Source organism: Chiloscyllium punctatum, chromosome 1 (genome assembly GCF_047496795.1).
Source record: "Chiloscyllium punctatum isolate Juve2018m chromosome 1, sChiPun1.3, whole genome shotgun sequence".
Lineage (NCBI taxonomy): Eukaryota > Metazoa > Chordata > Chondrichthyes > Orectolobiformes > Hemiscylliidae > Chiloscyllium > Chiloscyllium punctatum.
This window is the reverse complement of record NC_092739.1, coordinates 76,406,742-76,427,314: the sequence shown is the minus strand read 5'-3', so window position 1 is coordinate 76,427,314 and position 20,573 is coordinate 76,406,742. Positions and strand designations below refer to the sequence as shown.

General features: G+C 37.1%; 1 protein-coding gene across 4 annotated transcripts in view; it reads left to right on the top strand.

Annotated features, from left to right (window-relative positions):
* usp46 (ubiquitin specific peptidase 46) overlaps positions 1-15,430 on the top strand; it is a 104,047-nt gene extending 88,617 nt beyond the window's left edge. For all 4 annotated transcript variants that reach the window (XM_072569288.1, XM_072569280.1, XM_072569307.1 and 1 more), the window contains 2 exons: positions 3,888-3,966; positions 6,856-15,430. In XM_072569288.1, coding sequence (XP_072425389.1) covers positions 3,888-3,966; positions 6,856-6,957 — 181 coding nt within the window. In that variant the 3' untranslated portion in view covers positions 6,958-15,430. The remainder of the gene's footprint in view (positions 1-3,887; positions 3,967-6,855) is intronic.
* The last annotated feature ends 5,143 nt before the right edge of the window (positions 15,431-20,573 follow it).

Below are 20,573 nucleotides of genomic sequence, written 5' to 3'. Positions count from 1 at the left end.
TGTGAAGTGGACTGGGAGATCTTGGTATAGAGCAGTGAATTCTATATAAAGCAGCACATGAGAGAGGTAAACTGTATAAAGCAGCATGAGACAAAAGAGGTGAAACCGATACTAGGCAGCTCCACATGACAACACTGGACTCTGCATAAAGCAGCGCAGGAGGAGAATGGTGAACTCCATCTACAGTTGTGAGGAAAGCTGAACAGGGTGGGAGTGTGCTAGTAAACAATGTCTTTAAATAACTCTAAATTAGAAATTCACCTAACCTTGGATTCAGGTGCTATTTCTATAGTTTTCACGAATTAAACTGCAGCAGTTCATTAGATAAATAGCGCAAAGTAGTGATTTTGGACTGTAGTGAATTGTTTGGAACAGAAGAAGATCCTTAACATAATTAATGTCCTTTAAAGGAGTACCCAGTGAGTTTAATCTAAAGGGGAGTCAGGGCAACAGAGCTCACACCCATGAAATGAACCTCCGGGGCTATGTTGAAAGTTATAGACTCTTCCAGTGTCCCAGGTGACCGTGTGCAGAAAGTGGCTAACTGTACTTTGGAGTTGAAGTGGTACGTGGATTCGCCTGTGGTGAATATGTGACACTAAGATTATTGTGGACAGAAATTCAGTGAGCTGACCATTCCACAAGGTAAAGACATAACAGGCAGAAAGTGACCACGAAGCAGAGTAGAGTAGGCAATGCAGAAGACCTCCTGTGGCTGATTTCCTCCCCTCGCGCGCGCAACCCCCCCGCCCCCCATTCTCCTGATCTAACACATGTACTGTTGTGGATACTGCTGGGGAGAATTCTTGGAATAGCAGCAGGAACCAGGTCCATGGTGACTGTGCTACACAAGATGAGGGGAAGAAGAATGGCACAGCTATCGTGAAGAGAGATTCTATAGCAAAGGGATCAGCCAAGTATTTCTGCTACTGCAAAATAAATCTTGGATTATATCTTGCATTCTTGATACCACTGTCAAGGATGTCTTGGAAAGGCTGCAAATTATAATTATTTGTTGCTATTTAGTGAAAAAAATAGAATAGGAAAGGTCTTACAAAAGAAATTAAAGAATAATATTAGATTCAACGATGAACCATATAAGATTGCCAGGAAATCAGCAAGTCTGAGGACTGGGAGCAGTTTATAATTCAGTAAAAGGGGACAAAAAGATTGATCAAAAGAGGGGAAATCAGAATGAGAGTAAACTTGAAGGAAATATAATGAATGACTGTAAAAGCCTTTATGTATGCATGAAGAGAAAAATATTAGAACGCAGAACAGGCCCTTTGGCCCTCTGTTGCACCGACCTGTGAACTATTCTCAGTTCATCCCCGAAACTATCCCAAAATCATCCAAGTGCTTATCTAAGGATTGTTTCAATCTCCCTAATGTGGCTGAGTTGACTACATTGGCAGGCAGGGCATTCAATGCCCATACCACTCTCTGCGTAAAGAACCTGCCTCTGACATCTGTCTTAAATCTATCACCCCTCAATTTTTAGTTATGCCCCCTTGTACCAGCTGACGTCATCACCCTAGGAAAAAGACTTTCACTGTCTACCCTATCTAATCCTGTGATCATAGTGTATGTCTCTATCAAATCCCCCTTTAGCCTTCTTCTTTCCAATGAGAACAGACCCAAGTCTCTCAGCCTTTTCTCATAAGATCTTCTCTCCAGACCAGACAACATCCTGGTAAATCTCCTCTGCACCTTTTCCAATGCTTCCACATCCTTCCCGAAATGTGGGGACCAGAACTGTACACAATATTCCAAGTGTGGCCGCACCAGCATTTTGTACAGTTGCAGCATGATATTGCGGCTCCGGAACTCAATCCCTCTACGAATGAAACCTAACTCACCGTATACCTTCTTAACAGCACTTTCCACCTGGGTGGCAACTTTCAGGGACCTGTGTACATGGACTCCAAGATCCCTCTGCACATTCACACTACCATGAATCTTTCCATTGACCCAGTACTCTGCCTTCCTGTTATTCTTCCCAAAGTGCATCACCTCACATTTAGTTGCATTGAACTCCATTTGCCACCTCTCAGCCCAATTCTGCAGTTTATCCAAGTCCCCCTGCAACCTGTAACATTCTTCCAAACTGTCCACTACTCCACCGACTTTAGTGTCGTCTGCAAATTTACTAATCTATCCACCTATGCCTGCGTCTAAGTCATTTATTAAAATGACAAACGGCAGTGGTCCTAAAACCGATCCTTGTGACACACCACTAGTAACCGGACTCTAGGCTGAATGTTTTTCATCAACCACCACTCGCTGCCTTCTTTCAGAAAGCCAGTTTCTAATCCAAACTGCTAAATCACCCTCAATTCCATGCCTCTGCATTTTCTCCAATAGCCTACCATGTGGAACCTTATCAAAGGCTTTACTGAAGTCCACGTATACCACGTCAACTGCCCTACTCTCATCTACATGCTTGGTCACCTTCTCAAAAAACTCAGTCTTGACGAAACCATGTTGACTATCTGAAATCAAATTGTTGCTTGCTAGATGATTATAAATCTTCTCTTTTATAATCCTTTCCAAAACCTTTCCTACAACAGAAATAAGGCTCACTGGTCTATAATTACCTGGGTCATCTCTTCTGCCCTCCTTGAACAAGGGCACAATATGTTCAATCCTCCAGTCCTCTGGTACTAAACCTGTAGACAATGACTACTCAAATATCAAAGCCAAAGACTCTGCTATCTCCTCCCTAGCTTCCCAGAGAATCCTCTGATGAATCCCATCCGGCCCAGGGGACTTGTCTACTTTCACTCCTTCTAGAATTGATAACACCTGTTCATAACTCACCTCTATCCTTTCTAGTCTAATATCTCATACCTCATTCTTCTCCTCTACAATATTCTCCTTTTCCTGAGTGAAAACTGATGAAAAATGTTCGTTTAGCACCTCTCCGATCTCCACAAGTCCACACTCAACTTCCCACTTGTCTTTGACTGGCCCTATTCCTAGGTAAAAACAATGACTGCAGATGCTGGAAACCAGATTCTGGATTAGTGCTGCTGGAAGAGCACAGCAGTTCAGACAGCATCCAAGGAGTTTCGAAATCGTCGTTTCGGGCAAAAGCCCTTCTTCAGGAATAAAGGCATTGAGCCTGAAGCATGGAGAGATAAGCTAGAGGAGGGTGGGGGTGGGGAGAAAGTAGCAGAGAGTACAATGGGTGAGTGGGGGAGGGGATGAAGGTGATAGGTCAGGGAGGAGAGGATGGAGTGGATAGGTGGAAAAGGAGATAGGCAGGTAGGACAAGTCCGGACGAGTCATGGGGACAGTGCTGAGCTGGAAGTTTGGAACTAGGGTGAGGTGGGGGAAGGGGAAATGAGGAAACTGTTGAAGTCCACATTGATGCCCTGGGGTTGAAGTGTTCCGAGGCGGAAGATGAGGCGTTCTTCCTCCAGGCGTCTGGTGGAGAGGGAGCGGCGGTGAAGGAGGCCCAGGACATCTTATTCTTAATATTGTATTAGGAATGCTGAGAACAGAAGTGAAATTTGAGAAAAATAGCATTCTGTTGATTTTACCAGAGGATCTTTGTGCATTATGCTAAACTGATATGTTGGTTGCAGAATAATTTGAGAATGAACTGACTTGGCTCAATTGTCAATTAATTTAACTTTTTATGGTCAGTTGAGTGAGCTGTACCTGACCTGAATATATGTTTTTCTGGCTAAATCCTTTTAAAACCAGATGAATTCTGAAATAGTATTGAGTAACTGAGCAGTTTATCTGTCTATTTAAGAAAACAAGAATTTCTAATTAAAGTACATTTTTATAAATGTTAATCAATTATTTGATCTATATAGCATTTAATATTTGTTTGAGGATGCTTACAAGATGTCTAAATTTTGTTTCTCTCATGACAGTGGCCCTAACCGTGGACACTATATAACTATTGTGAAAAGCCATGGCTTCTGGCTTTTGTTTGACGATGATATTGTTGAGGTTAGTCTTGTAAATATTTATGCTTTATAATCATTTCAAGTTGGCAGAAAAGGGGTTGACTTTCATCTATCATGGGACCAATGCACAGTGTGGAAAACCAGGTAGGCTGGATTTTGCATCCATAGTGAATCCAGCCTGATTATTTTCCTGGCTTTTTAAATTAACAATAGGGAAGTCTATCAGGTTACATTAAGAGCATGAGATTCCTGCTTGATTTATCACCCCCTCCAACTACCGCCACCATGCTTTACTCCACTGATAATCCCCACCCATATAAGGGATGATTTATCCCAAAAACACTGAGTCAATCATAGCCAGCTAAACTGTCCCAGTCCTGTGACATTTTCCCCCTCAGAATTACTCATGATGGGATGTGCCGGTTAGTGGAAGGCTGAGCGTACAGGCTTGGTTATTGTTTTCTTTCATGATAGAATTACCTGTAAGCCTTTTTTTTAGCCTTTCACAAATTCAAATCATTTTGTGAGAATACAGTTAATTGACAGTTTGCAAATCAGCTGCAAGAATAGCGTGCCATTGATGCAATGCTTTCTAATTAAGCAAAAGATTGCTGGACAAAAAACTTAAGTTTTTCTTTTTGTAGTTAGCAGTTCAATACTAATTAAGCCGAAAACCAGCATTAATGCCAACATTTTCAAGGATAATGCTGACTTGGTTGGTAGTGGACTAACATATATTGGGAGTTCACATGGCTGCATGTTGCATGAGAACAAAGCTGAGAACACCTAATTCTGTGGACTAAAGTTAACTAACTACTACTTACTGCTTCCTTCATTTGAGACTGTTTTCATGTCAGTCAAATACTATTGTATTCTAAATGTTTTCTGAAGGTTAAGGTGAACTATAATCACCACCTTGCCCTCTTCTGACAACTTTTGCCTTGTGTAAATATGGGCAAGTTGTTTATTTTTATGCTGTGCATCTGAGTTGTATTAACTTTCACCACATAAGTTTTTTAAAAAATATAGTCGGTTATGCTATAACATGGTAGTTCTGTTCTCATGCAACCCCGTGTTATAAGAAAATTGTGTAATAGCAGTACCATTTAAATTATTGGGGCCAGAATTGTTATAACCAGTACACACGTTAAAAGTTCAAGTTATAGAAACAGTGTCCCCAATTCATCAATCATATTATAGTGAATTTGCATTAACAAAAACCATGTTATAACAGAACAACCTGTATGATGCCATAACTCATTTTGGTTATGATCAGTATGTTCCTAATGAAAGTGGATAGAAACATAAAACCTAGGTAAATAAAAGCAAGTTTATCTCCCAGCAATCAAATCCCTGGGGTAAATTGAAAAATGGTGAGGTTTACTATTCTTAACAGAAGCTGGCTGAAATCTTAGTTGAGAGATTGTAGCTCAACTTTGTTACTTCCTTCTCCCTGGCACTGCTCTTATCAAGATCTACTGACTCTCATCAGTCTGTAATTTTGCATAAGAAAACATTAGATTTCATAAAGCTACCCAAAGAGTAACTGGTTCCATGGAACTGCACCCCAGCAAAGTATCCATGTCTGGAAGCTCGAAATACAAAGAAAAAGTAGAAAAATTGCTTTCTTTTTAGAAATCTAAAAAAATTTAAGATTTACTATAGTACATAACCACGTTTGCAAAGATTTGTAATAATTGGACCAAACTTCTGTTCTGTGTACAACTGCATTATATTTGGCCTGTCGTGTCACTGCTGCTCTTTTCCTTCACGTGGCATCTAGTCTAATCCAGCTTGTGGTTTCCAATTAGTTTGACTTTAGTCCATTGTTATTTATTACATATTTTTTCCAACCAAGTACTCTTGACCTTTTATTGATTTCCTTTCTGTTGTAACAAATTTTGATTTTATTGTGGTTACCTTTTCCCAAATGTTTTGCTATCATTAAGTCATTTCTGTACTCCATCACTTGGCCTATTCAACTGCTAAAAAAGCAGAATCTAACTGTCAGTCTCACCAAGTTTTGAAGCCTGGGTGTTGAGACATTTGCATAAAATATAAATTGGATATAAACAGTTAAAATTTTCAGTTAAAGGGATCATGCCCCAAATTCTAATTTTGCAGTCCTTCACCCCTCCACACAAAGCTCCCTCTGCTGTGCTCATTCTAAATTTTACTAGAATGGGCTAGTTATGGTGAAAATTAATTTTGAATCTTATTAACAGGTATGTGATATAGTGCCAGAGGAGCATTGAGAACGTGGCCCACATCCTCAACTTTTCAGTTAGGCGCTACATACATTACTGGAAGTACCCAGATACATTGACATCCTTGGGAATTGCCCAGGAAGTTTCAACTTATGACAAGCCACTTCTCTTTTCCCCAGTACCTTTTGCAAATGTCTTTGACTCTGAATTAGAGTCAGAAACTTTGGTCTGTAATTACAGCAATAAACCCCAATCACTGGCATTGTTCACTACCGCCAACTCAATCTGACTATGCTCGTTCCATCTGCCACCCTTCCATCTATACTATGAAATGATTCTTTGTGTGAGAACTGTGGGAACATTTTGTTGTGCTGAAAATACAGGTTGTAAAGTTTGGTGAGTTGAGTTTTGAAATAAATTCCTGTGTATAACAAATTGTTTTATCCAGCTGCAGATGTTATGGGTGCCCAAATCTGAGTGCAGCTGTATATTAGATTAACATGTAATATATTTGTTTGATTGTACTTTAAAAATGTAAATTATTTTTGATAATGAGGCTGCAATCTGTGGTGAAGCAGTGATTGGGGATTGCTTGTGTTTAGATAACTAAATGTAAAGTTGCAGAAATTTTCACAGTTAATGCATTTTATTATTTGAACATACTTGATTTTTTTTGGTTATATTTGAAATTCTTAAACTATTGAAGAATTCTATTTCTTTTACAGAAAATTGATGCTCAAGCTATTGAAGAATTCTATGGTCTGACTTCGGACATTTCAAAAAACTCAGAGTCTGGGTATATTTTATTTTATCAATCAAGAGAATAAATTGTAAAGTACTGGCCTGGATAATCAGGTAGATAAATAGTTAATTAGTTCAAAAGTGCTCAGGCCATTGCCAACTCATGGTTAGAACATATAGTGCTTTCAGGGCCCTTTTTCTAGGGCATCAGGACAGGATTTATGGTCGTATTCCAGGCATTTGTCAGCTACTAGCAAATGGGATCTTACAAAAGAGATCTAAGTCAGCAGTAGTTTTGGCAAGGGAATATCCAGTCAAAATACTAACAAAGGTAATGCAAGTATGCATGCAAGTCTTCCCTAATATATGAAATTAAGCCAATAGTTATGGTAGTTTTCCAGATTTTGTTCACTGAGGTGCATTTTCCTTTACTGATCCCAGATGCTTGTGTTTTTAAACTAATATCAGACCTTGATGAAGAGATCATTTATTTTCTCTCTTCTCCATCTGCTTCAAAACCTGTTCTTGGAGTGGAAGTTTGCCTGTCTAAAATGATTGTTAATTCATTGGATTTTAGAGCAGAATTAATTGATTGTATTCTGATTGATAATGTGTCTATTTCAATGTAAATGCAAATAATACTGCATTATAGTTTCATAGTTTTAAAAAAAATATTAACTGCCCTTTAAAAGCAGTCTGCTATGTAGTGGATATATATATCACAGAAAATGTAACTTGATTAGCTTGGTTCATTTAGTCTTATCAGCAGCAAAATGGTTATGGATTCTGACTTTTGCATGTTTAATAAGTTCCTGTCTGCTGAAAGATCAAAAGCTGTAGAACAAATCACAGAAACGCATTATTTTATTCTAATATACAGTGAAATCAGTTTCAAGCTGAATTTGGACCTCATGAGCAGTCACTTTTAAATGCTGTGGTATTTAATTGTTTAGGTTTATATTCTATAATGGGAAGACACCTATAGCTGGATAGTACTAGAGGATCATATTGATCGTTGTTAATGATCAAGTATACTATATGGTTTTTGTTTTGGAACGTTTTCTGGTGTTTTGTTTTAATCATATCATTTTTTGGGAATACAATAAATGTATTAGATGGAATAGAATGGTATTTCTGCCAGAGATTTGAGAATTACAGTAGTCTATCTTTGGCAAAGCGAGTACACATTGGATGGCATATATACTTTTAAAAGGAACAAAAAGTGCTTAGTCTCAAATCTGAAATCTGATTCTGTATGCTATACAGTTGAAAACATTATACTCTGTCAGTTAAAGTGTCTATTAATTTTATTAACTATTTAGATTATGGTTCTGATCAGATTAGATTTGGTTTACACAGTGCTAATCAAATGAAAGTGCTCCTTAATTCAAAATCTGACAACTAACATTTTCTGTTCGCAAATTTGCGGCTTCTTTCTCTTTGGATTTTTACCTTTTACAAAATATTAATTGTTCTCTTAATTGTTTCTAAATTCACATTTCTAGATAGTCCACATCAGAATGATTTGGTATAAAGGTATTGCTCACAAGAAACCTTAAATCTTAAAACAGCAAACTGTATTACATCATCTTTCTGTTTCCCCTCTCTACAAATATTATCTTGGCGATTTGTTGCTTCTGTTGTTATAATTGTTTACTTACTTTAGAAATTCATCATTAAGTGGAATATTTTAAAAGAAAAAGAAAAAGTAATAGAAATCTAGTGGAATAGGAAACTTCCAAAAGATTTTTCCTTTGTTTACCTTTACACGCAAAGAAGTGGAGTGTAGTACAGTAGAAGAAAGGCAGCCAGAGACAGTTTGTTAACCATCTTTTTATAGCTTTTTATGTGATCTATATTTGTAAACCTCATTTTACATTATTCACTTGGCACGTTTAAATTTTCTAGTTACTATCTTTACAGTTCTTTCGCATTTAACTTTGGCTGGAATGTTTCTGCAATCAAATTATCCTGAATCTGAATTCATGTGCTTCCCTAATTTTAAAATCTATTTTATAAATGAATTTATTATGACCAACAACTATAGCATTTGCTTTATACTGCTTAGTAATAATACACATTTTCTATAAAGTCAGCCTCCAACTCAACAAAAAGCCTTCTTTGGCCATTTTAATTTGCTAAGGGGGGGAAAATCCATGCTAGGTAAAATTACTTATCTCGATTCACCATACAGAGAAATCACAGTTGTCATATGGATTTGTTAAATCCAAGTCTTGTAAATGAAGGAAAATATGGTCATTATTCTTTATTCTCTTATTAACTTATTCTGTAGAGTAATTTTTTTTAATCTATGGAACCTATTTAAATGATATCCTGAAACTGTCTCCTTGTGTGAAAAAGGCTTTTCTGAATGTATTGCAGGAATTTTCAGCATTGGTGTTAGTAGGTATTACAGTTTCATTGATAATGCTAGCCAAGACATTTGAACTGTTTGCTGCATGAATTAATTGAAGCTTGTTGGATTTATCCATTGTTTTTAGACTTGGGTTAGATCGGATAGACCTTTAGGAAGCAAAATACACTTATGCTACTTATTCGTAGGTGGTGTCCTAGTCAGATTTTGATTGGAATTCCTACACTTCCCCACCTTAGTCTCAGTCGTGGAGTTTTGACCTTTAGTTGCAAAGATGCTATTGTGAAATTGATGAAATGTATAAAGTTTAATCCTTTTTATCATCATCAATAAAGATTTAGACGAAAATAATCTAACTTTGCTGAAATCAACTGGTCTTGATACTATTTGAGCCTGATGACTGTCAGACTTGAGGGTGCTAATGCAGGATTCATTATCTTCCCTTTGTCTGACTGAGCTTAGATTAAATATTAACTAGCCAATAACAGCATGTGGTGACCCTTAGACAAACATTGACCCTCCATATGGTTGGGTGACCGAGATTGTCAAATACCTATGCCTTTCATTTCAGATGCTCTTCCTATTTTCTTGTTTCACATGTTCAAGTAAGTCACTTTCTTGGAATTCACATTCTAGTTCAAGCATGATTTGAGTGTATAAGTGTACTTACTGACTGACAGAATCCTCTCTTGATTTATGAATAGCTCTCATTCTGAAACAAAGTTTTTAAGGTAGCGTTATTTTGCAGAAGTCTTTAGGAAGTTGCTCTTCCCAGACTTGAGCAGGTCTGAGAAGCATTTCTTTTTGAGCTTGGGTACAGGAGGAATAAAGGAAACACGAGCATAGACTGGCTCCTGCACTTGGATCTTATAAATATTTTGCACCACATAAATTACTTAAGCCTCAATATTAAGGAATTAGCTGCTAGCAAGAATCAATGTTTCCCTTTTTTTTCAGCTCTTGCTCACTTTCTATCTTGTTTTGTAATGGTGGTTTGCCCTAGCTTAGAGCATCTCTTTTTTGTTTTCGCTTTGATCATTCACTGGTCATTACTACTAAAGATTATGTGAGCAGCTGTGCAGCCAATTATTTTTATTGGAAAGACCAAGCTGTCTTCCATAGCCAACATAGTACTGTACCTTTTCTGTTTTTGTTTGATTTCCAGTATCCACAATTCTCATTTTATTTTAGTGTTTAACTCTCAGCATTCTTTAGTTTTGCAGTTTGCGCAACTGGTCACCTCTTTTGTGATAGCACAGTTCCTTCAAGTGAGTTGCAAGTAACACTCCTTTTTGCAATGGTTGCAAATGCTTTAAAATTCCAACATACTGATCAAGAAATTAGTATGTGGTTTGAAATTGTCTTCTGATGCAAGTATTTAATGGATAATAGTTAGGCATAGTGCTATAATCTGATTTCCCCTACTACTCCAAGAAAGTCTGTTTTCACTGAAGGCAAACTCCGATTGGAATTTGGAACAACTAGACTATATGAAAAGGACAGGATCAGGCTATGTAACAATAAAAAATAATTTAAATAATAACAAACCAATGTGAGCCTGTAATAAGCAAGACTGTCAGTGACACTGAGCAAGACATGCTTGATTTTCTATTTTTAATAATTTTTAAAATAACTTTTTTCATAATTACCTTTGTTCAACAGGTATCAAGGAAGATGCACTTAACTTTGTAGTTATGTGAAACGATGCTGCTCTTGGGAAAAGTAAATGTAGTTGACTGTTCAGCCCTTTCAGACTATTTCACCAACTAGTTGGATTATAGCTTTTCTATATTTCAACTATTTTCCTTAGCTCCCTTGAAACCTATTTTCAATAGAAATATGATTTTTGTTCACACTCTTGCTTGTGTTCAAAGCTTTTTTTGGTGGTGAGTTTGGGAAGCAGGAAAGGTTTGAAGAATTCCTGGTTTTCACATCCCTTTCACTTTAAATTGGGCTAGCTCTAATTTTAAGAATTTTGTTTTTACAATGATTGCAAAAGCTCTGTTTAGTTCTATTTGTACCTACCTAGTTACATCCCATTATTATTTTGCATTCTTGATTGTGAATCCTCAACCTTTTAAATTTTAGGTAATGAAAAAGAAGTTTATGCAACCTGTCTTCATAACTGAACTCTTTTAAGCTCTGGTAAATCTACATTCTGTCTGTTATGCTGTCTCTGAGCTCCAGTGACTAGCTCACAGCATATGTTAAGCTTAGATTTACATCTGTGCAGTCTCATGGTTATATGGCACAATTTCTAGATCTCAAGTTTCAGAAAATTGTGATTAATTCAACTGAATATCTTAAAGTAGAAAATGTCAGTTTCTAGCAATTCGTATCATGAGTCCAATTATTTTCTCCAATACCATTAAAAAAAAAAATTCCTAGATTAAATCAAGTAAGTTTTTCCTTTAAACTTATTGTGTGGTTAAAACTGAATTTGTATTTTGACCTCTCCTTCCATGATGTACTAGATGTGTTTTAATAAGTTGGCCGTTTTCATATGTTCTTTCTATTTTAATAAAAGCACTTGAAATTTTCTTTTAGATTCCATTCAAGCTTTTTTACTATTAGATTTTTCTCTCCTTTTGCTGATTTTTAGAGTCCCCTGGTATTCTGGTTGACAAATGAAAGGTGTACAGTACCTATAAATGAACCTTTTCTAATCTGTTAGAATTTATTCTTGGAATTTTGACAACGTTAATGTTGAGCATCACCTTTCAAAGTTGATCTGATCTCATAGTTCACTCAGTTTTTTCATTTTTGTCTCAAGAAGTGTTGTTAAGCTCAGCAGTGAGAAGCTTAGTATCGTTTGAATTCCTCAGTCCTCCCTAGTCTAGCCCCTAATATCAGGCCTCCCTACTGAGCATAGTTTATCCCATTGAATTTTTGTACAAAGGAATATAGACTGTTTTGTGTGGAGCACCAGATACAAAATAGTGTATCTGAGCCCTCATTTTGAGGATGCAACTCTTGAGAGAGCGGTTTTCCTCTGTAGCTGTGACAATGACCATTTTTGATCTGTGATTTTTCAGGAATCCCATTGGTTGCTACTTAGTAGTTCTGCCTCAAGAACTCTTGGGAATTGAAGTGGTCACAATTACCTTGCAAAAGGGCAAGTTTTAGAACACAAAAATGTCTAAATGATTAAGAATAATTCCGAGACACTAGGAAACCAGATGTTCTCTCATTTTCATGGCTATCATTTTTCCTTCAACCAATACCATAAAAACAAATATTATTTCAGCTTTTTGTTAATGTGGAATGATGTCAATCTCCAGAAAAACTATTTATAGCTTACATAAATTAATGTCATCTATGTTTGTGGTGCGCTATGACGTTTCAAGTATTTCAATCTGATTCATTATTGGCAATAGTAGTTATCACTTGTAGAAGTTGCTGAATAATCACTTGTCCAACAGCTAAGGTTCTCTTTATATATTGAGTAAGTTTACCTGATCTATGTAAACCATTTCAATTATGTATTCTTAGACACTTTCTCCACACTTCACACTGTTGGTGAACTTTGCCTTAGTTGATCTTGCTTTGATATTCCAGAAAAGCCAGTAATAATGCCGTGACCCTGATCTTCTGTCGTGTTCTTTGATCTCCTGTTGCAATTTCAACTTTGTATACAAATTCAGCAGCTATAACATATTTAGTCTCTTCCAAGTTTTTTTATCTCAATTAATAACTACTGAAATTATAAACAATGGTAACATAAGATCTTCCATTATGCAAATCAAAATTGTAAACTCTTTCATTGCGATAGAACTTTGTGTTAGTAAAAGAATAGGCATTTGTTGGACAGGCAATTGTTTTGTAAGGCAAAACAGCTTGAGGCAAACTCATGATAAAGTGGATATCAGCAAATTGAATTGTAAATTATATCTCTACATAAACCGTCCATTCTGAGAAATGCTATTACTTGTGCAATGGTAACAAATTGCTAGAATAGCTAAAATATAATTGATTTCTTTTCACAATATCTCTAAGTCAACCAATTGGAGTGACTTTCACACTTTTGCTCATTGTCTTGATTATTTAGTACAAACTGATATAAGCTCTGGTCAGACACAATCAGTATTTACAGTTTGCACTTCATGCCTCCAGTTTTTTTTAGATTTTCCAGCTTTCTGTAAATGTTTTTATTTGGAAAATGAGTGAATTTTAAGTCCTATAGATATGCCTTTCTTTTGTGTAGTTTTTCTCCGTACAAAGGCACCGGATATATTCATCTTTGCACACGTTCCGTCTTGATACTGCGTCTATAGGAATTAAGGTTTGGATCAGGATGAAGCCTTATAGTGGATTGGGATGCAGTGTCTAAGATGGCCACACTTAGTAAAAGTTTGTTAGGCAGAATATCTGGTGTTTTTTACCCAGTTGAATGGTTGAGCATTCATTTATATTTGTCAGTTGAACAATCCAACATTGGTCAATGTGTGCTGTATAAACGTTTAACAGTTGTTTGGTGGAGCACCAGATCTGAAACAACATTACGAGGTTCCTGCCAGCAAATCATTTGCACTATTAACGATTTGTAAAACAGCAGTTATAAATTATGGCTCTTGCCAAAAGTCTTGCTCAGGTTCAACTGAAATGTCAAGTGACATGGTGAGTAAGTGATGGCTAAGATGAAATTTTGGTCTCCCATGGCAGTAATGTCAGTCAATATGATTTCATTTCACCAATATGCATAACAGAATAATCACAGGACAGTAATATTCATATAATCAATATGTAGTCTATAAATTCAGAATTAGAAGATAACTCAAGTAACTCAACTGAGATACTGTATTAGATGCTGAAGAAAGAATTGCAAAGTTGCTTTACTGAATTTTTTAGATGAAACTATGAATTATTTGGGCCTATGGAGCATATAAGTTGCCTTTTTGAAACCTTTGTTTGTAACTTGATGTTTTGGGAGTTTATCTATAGGGATGTGGAATAATGATTTGGATTTTAAATATGTTTAGTTTTGACATTGGTATGCATATATGCACTTGAGGAATATTGTTCCAAATAGAGACTGTTTTCCCCCATTTGCATCTAACTAAGATGTGCCTGGCAACATGTATATCAAATATTTGGCAGTGTAGGGGAAGAAGGAGGCAAATAGCTGAGACTACCACCTGCAAAGCCAGTTCTGATAAGACTGAAATCTGTACTTATACCTTCTGTCCCACATTATATTTAAGTAACTTGTGTTTTAATTATTTTGGTTCAGTTCAAAATCTTACCAGTTTTGCATTTCTTTCTGTTGTACATTCCAGCCACTGGTTGATTAATTATTAAACCTCAAGGAATCATCAAAGTTTTGCACTCATCACTCATTGGGTCTTCTGTTGTGAGGGTACAGAAAACCAGTAGTTTTCAGCTGTTTATATATATTCACTCCTTTTTTCTTTAGTGAAAAGGCCTTTTTGTCTATTAAATCTTTTGTTTGAATTATGACCAATAAGGAAGTAATTTGACAAATCCATCCTTTTGTATTTACTTGTAGCTTTCCTGTTAGCATGTCACCTTTTGATTCAGGGTTTAAGTACATTATCGTGTTCAGATGTTTGTGCCACAATATTGTTAATGTTTGGTCTCAACAGTATTTTTGTATGAAGTTCTTTCCTTTTAAAGTGTGGGCAGCTTTGCTATTTATTGTATTTCTTTCACTGTTAAAAGTTGGAACCTTATGATGTAACTCAATGGCTGTCATTGTTTAAAAAAAATGGGTTAGTGCAATTTGAATGCAACAAGGCAAGGCACATTTGGCAGGAACAAATTGCTCAAATTCAATGCTATCAATGTATCAATGTTTTGCACCTACTAGCAATAATGTAATTTCTATATGTGGTGCCATGACTTGTATAATTGCCTTCCAATCAAGACACACTGCAGTTTTTCTTTTCAAAACCATCTACGCCTTTTCGAGTGCTGAAGAAAGATGCTGACTTTTTTTTTAAAGTGATCAATTTAGCCCTTTACTGGCAAGGTACCTTTTTAATGTACACACATTTTAAATCAATCTATAATACTGCTGTCATTGTTGTAATAACAAACTAAATGTTACAATCTGAAGTTAATTCAATATGATTTTTATTAGCACATCTATGTACTTGTCATTCAGTGCACACGTTATGTATCTTTTATATGTCCTAGTTTGCACACCTTGATATAAATAAATTCTGCAAAAGTCAATGTTTTGCTGGTACTATTTGTTTCATTGAATGCATCTTTCTACACTGGCAGAATCTTTGGAAGATATTAGCACAGGATTTCATTCTGCTAAATATAATATCACCGTAAGCATTTTTGTTCAACAATAACTACATTGTATAATTTTGGTATGGAGTGATTCTGTAAATTCTTATATTGATATTGTAAAAACAATATGCAGAAACCAACTCTTGGCATTGTAATGTAAATTGGTATGTGTGAAAGGTGCAAAGCCTTTTTCAGTATTGGAAAGATTAAATGTACATCAAGATCTACTTCAAGTTTTTTCAGCTACTGTAAGAATTAAATCCAAAGTTGGAGATTTTAAAAGTGCCAAACTATACTTCAGTAGCTATGTACTGGAAAGGACTTATTCACATAGCCCTAAATGCTTATAGCAGTGGAAGGCAAGCTATCCAACATGGGTTTGACATTGTCATTTGCATCAGTGAAATTAGATAACCTGCTCAGATATCAGGAAAGCTTCGGTGCATGGGCAAAGTTAGTTAACACACAAACTTCAATGAACTCTTACATTCAAATTCCAAAATGTCCAGGATCAGAAGATAAATGCTACCAGAAGATAAATAATGCATTCAAGATCATGTTAGACATAAGAGGACAAAATATTGTAATTCTGGTCAACAAAATTGATCGTTTTTCATCATTGCCTGACTTTTTTTTGTCTAAGCAGTATTGAAATCTCACTGAATTAATTTGTATAGAAAGCAGGTTTCATGTAAAATTGCCAAGATGTCAACATTTGGCTTCCAATCTAAACTATGGAATGGGAAGCTGGGAGGTATTTTAAATATTAGCATACGTGTGTATGTAAATCAACAGTGCACTTTGATTAAAATGTAATGAGCCCATTAAATGGGGAATGGTAAGAATTGACGCATACTGAACTTGTTTATAATCTGTATCTTCAATAACATGTCACATTGAACTTGTCTGATTTACTTAGGTGCTGCCATGTAATATTACATCAATTAATCTAAACTTTTAAGATGTGTGAGTATATAGTTTATATCAGTCTCTGAATAAGATCATAAGAAAAAGGAACAGATGTAGGCTGTTCGACCCATTGAGCCTGCTCCGCCATTCAATTGAATTATGGCTGATCTGACATTTCTCACATCCACTTTTCTGCCCTTTTGGCGTAATTCACTACTGTCAAGGATCTATCTATCTTGGCCTTAAGACAAAAAGGACTCTGTCCCAACATCTCTCTATGGTAAGGAGTTCCAAAGACACTTAGCACTTTGAGAGAAGAAATTCCTCCTCATCTCAGTCTTAAATTGGCATCCCTTTATTCTGGAGTCGATGCCCTCTGGTCCTAGACTCTCCTATGTCAAGTCTCTTAATGTGGGAGGCACTAATAGGACTGGCACAATCTGGCTATCCCATTCTATCCTGAGTAGGTGGTGTGATATAGTCTATGATGAAACTTTCACAATGGTGATAGGCAGCTTTAGGATTTTGACCCAGTGAAGATGAAGGAATGTCTATATATATCAAATTAAAGTTGGCATACCCCTGCATATGCTGCACTTGTGTTTATAGTGATATGTGTCTATACTGTTTTTGTCACCATAGTGCTAACAGACCATAGGGGCTGCGCTGTTATTCAAGAGAAAAGTGATGTAACCTGAGGGCCACCAAACCTTGGGCAAGGAAGGGGTTGAGAAAGAGAGCCCTTCACGGTAACCTCAAACCGGTGATGGAAATTAAACCCATGATGTTGGCGTCACACTGCTTTGTAAACCAACAATCCAGCCAACTGAGCTAAATCAATTCCCTATAAACAGCTGTTATACTGTCATTGAGCTAAATTCTGAGAGGTATTGTATTATGATTCTCTTTACTAACTCACTTCCAAGCACTGTTTACTGTGTCTGCATTTCCATTCATTCATTCATATTACCACACTTCTGTAGTATGTCTTACTCTTACACGATGAACTAAATTAAACATCTCTTACTAGGCTGCCAATCCATTACTGTATCTTTACACATTTCAATTCTTATTGCCCACGTACTGCAAGCAGCGTTTAGACCTGTTTCTGTATCCATGAATACGTGTTAATACTGTAACCTACTCAGAAAATGCCATCCCTGATATTGTGTCTCCATAACTCACTTGAAACTATGGAAAAATTATAATAAAATTAGCCCTTAGTAAACGTCTCTCTCAACCTGAATAGACTGCAAAACATCAGTTTCTTCCACTAGCATGTCCCTACAACTTGCTGCTTCTCTCTTTGAAATTTCCTTATACACTACCTGTTTCTGTAACACTGCTACCTATTTCTGATTTTTATTTAGGACTACCATCTTGTACTAACGTATGCATTTATACTTTTAAATATGTATTAAATAGGGCAGCTACCCCCTTTAAGAAACTTGCGATCAAAGCGGCACTTCGTGAAACTCCATGAATGTATAGGAACTGTCAAAAACCAACATAGTAGATGAAACCTCATGACCCAGCTGCAGGAGAACAGTTTAATATCCTCCATACTTTTATTTAGTACATGCGTAATTTCTCACTTTTACGTAGGTCACATAGGTCTAGTGTTTTTACTAACCTTACACACTTTTAAAGACGAAACGACTAGCACCTCTTCACTATGCAAAGGTCAGACTGGACATTCTAATCGTGACTATTGAGGTAGGTACGTGAAAGTTTGTTGTACTTAGTTTTTCCATGTCCGATATGGTGTTTTTTTAAAAAAAAGTGCATAAGTGTGTGAATTCTTCTGACAATGTAAAACAGCAGAAGTCCTTTGCAGTTTTGAGAAATTGTGTCCCTGAGCTGGGGCAGGGCTAACTGCAGGGAAAGTAACTGGCAGCACAGGGCTGCGAGGGTGGAGGAGGATCTGGAAGGAGAATAGTTTCTGGATGTTCTAAATTTGTAGTAGATACTGATTGTCCTGTTCAGATCCAAATTGTGTTGGTCTGAATGTTGTCCAGAGCCCATGCGGGATCAGTCAGTTCCGTAGGCAGGTGCTGAGGAAGGAGATATGGCTGTGGTAGCAAGTCTGTTGCAGGACGTGGCTGAAGAGCTTCAGGGCAGAGGAGACAACCTAAGGTGCATTGAGAGAGAGACTTCATTGAGATCTTTGTAGAGAGAGGAGGAGAACTTCACGGTATGCATCCTTGGAAGAGGCTTTGCAGTAAGTTTAAAATCAACTAGAAGAAAGTGAAGACTGCAGATACTAGAGATCCGTGTCGAGGGTGTGATACTGGAAAAGCACAGCAGGTCAGGCAGCATCGGAGAAGCAGGGTTTTTGCCCGAAACGTCAATTCTCCTGCTCCTCTGATGCTGCCTGACCTGCTGTGCTTTCCCAGTACCACATGCTTAACTCTGATCTCCAGTATTTGCAGTCCTTGCTATCTCCTAGACATTCTAATCCTGTCAGCAATAACAGCCAGCTGTTTTAAGCAATCTCCTGCTTCTCTAGCACAGATGTCATGCAAACCTGTGTACAATAAATACAACCTTGTGACGCCATAGTGCTAAAAGTTTAATGTATGTAAAACCTAGAAGAGGCTACTGTAAAACAGCTATGGATTCCATCGCAGCCTTGAGCTGTGCCACTGCGGATGCTCAATAAAGAGGCTATTTTCACCACTTGCTGATCTCTCTCATTTATTAAACACAATCCCACAACTCTAATGTAAAATCTGAAAATTAGCTGCTCTCTCATAGTGCCATGGATTAAAGACAAAAATAAGTCCTGTGTTTAGTTAATTCTAAACACTGCTCCATTCATTCTAAAACCCTTGCTATCCTCATATTTGTATGTTTCATGCTTTGACTCTTTCTATGACATTTCTTACTGCTGTTCCTCAAAATAGTAAAAGTTGAGTTAAAGAGTAGTGCATTAGACAACACATTAATGATATTAAAATGGAACCTTGTGCAGGTTAAGGAACTAGGAGGAGTGTCCAGTGAGTCAGGAATTGAGTGAGAGAGGAGGCGGCTGTGCTTCTAAACAGCACATGAACAAGGTCAGCAACCACACAGCGAAGAGCGAATCTGCACAAGAAATGGAAGTGATCAATGGAAGTAAAACTTAGATATATTAGACCTGAAGTTTGACATTGCAGGAAAACAAGTTGGTGATTGGGCATTTCTTTGGGGCCTTTTGGTCAACTGGTTTAAATCAGTTATTCGAGCTGGAGTAGAGTTAAGCAATGCACCATTGAAATATTTAACATCCAAATTAAGTAAATAGAAGAGAAACGGTTGGGCAGATGACATGTAGTAAGTAGTATTTGGGAGTTGGCAATGTGAACCATGGTGACCACATCGGCAGCACACTTTTATTTGAACTTTGGCTCAGAGTTGATGAGCTGTAGGCACTACACTCAAGGAAAGGGAGAACTACTGCATGCATTCTATTGTAAGAGGTGTGACTGCTTCCTAAAATAATTTATATCAAATTTGATCCATGGTCAGTCATAGGAGGGTGTGACTGCAAATGAGACTGGTATGAGAATCCAGAATGTAGGTTTGGAGGGGACTCAGTCAATGTCCATATCCAATAGGTGCAAGATTCTTGCTTCTGTTGTGGAAGAGGGCACAGACTGGAGAGAAGATCAGCAAACTAACCAAAATACCTTGGTACAGAGCACCATTCAAATAGTGAGAAAATGTAAATAATACTAGGGATAGCATGGTTGGGGGAATGGATAGTGTTATCTACAGCGAAGACAGAATCTCGAATGTTGTGTTGCCTACCTGGCACCAAGGTTCAGCCAATCTCTTCTGGGCTGAGAGGAAGGATCCAGTTGTCATTTTTCACATAATTCAAGTATGATGGGACCAGGGTCCTGGTGAAGTAGACTGTAGCATATAGGAGCCTATCAAGTCTGCTTTGCCATTCAATCATCACTGATATGTTTCTCAACCCCATTCTCCTGCCTTCTCTCAGTAACTCTTGAACCTCTTACTCGTCAAGAACCTTCTCTGACAATAAGTTCCACAGATGCAGCGCTCTCCGGCTGAAGAAATTCCTCCTCCTCTCAGTTCTAAAGGATCATCCCTTCGTTTTGAGGCTGTGCCCTCAGATCATAGTATCTGCTACCAGTGGGAACATATTTTCTT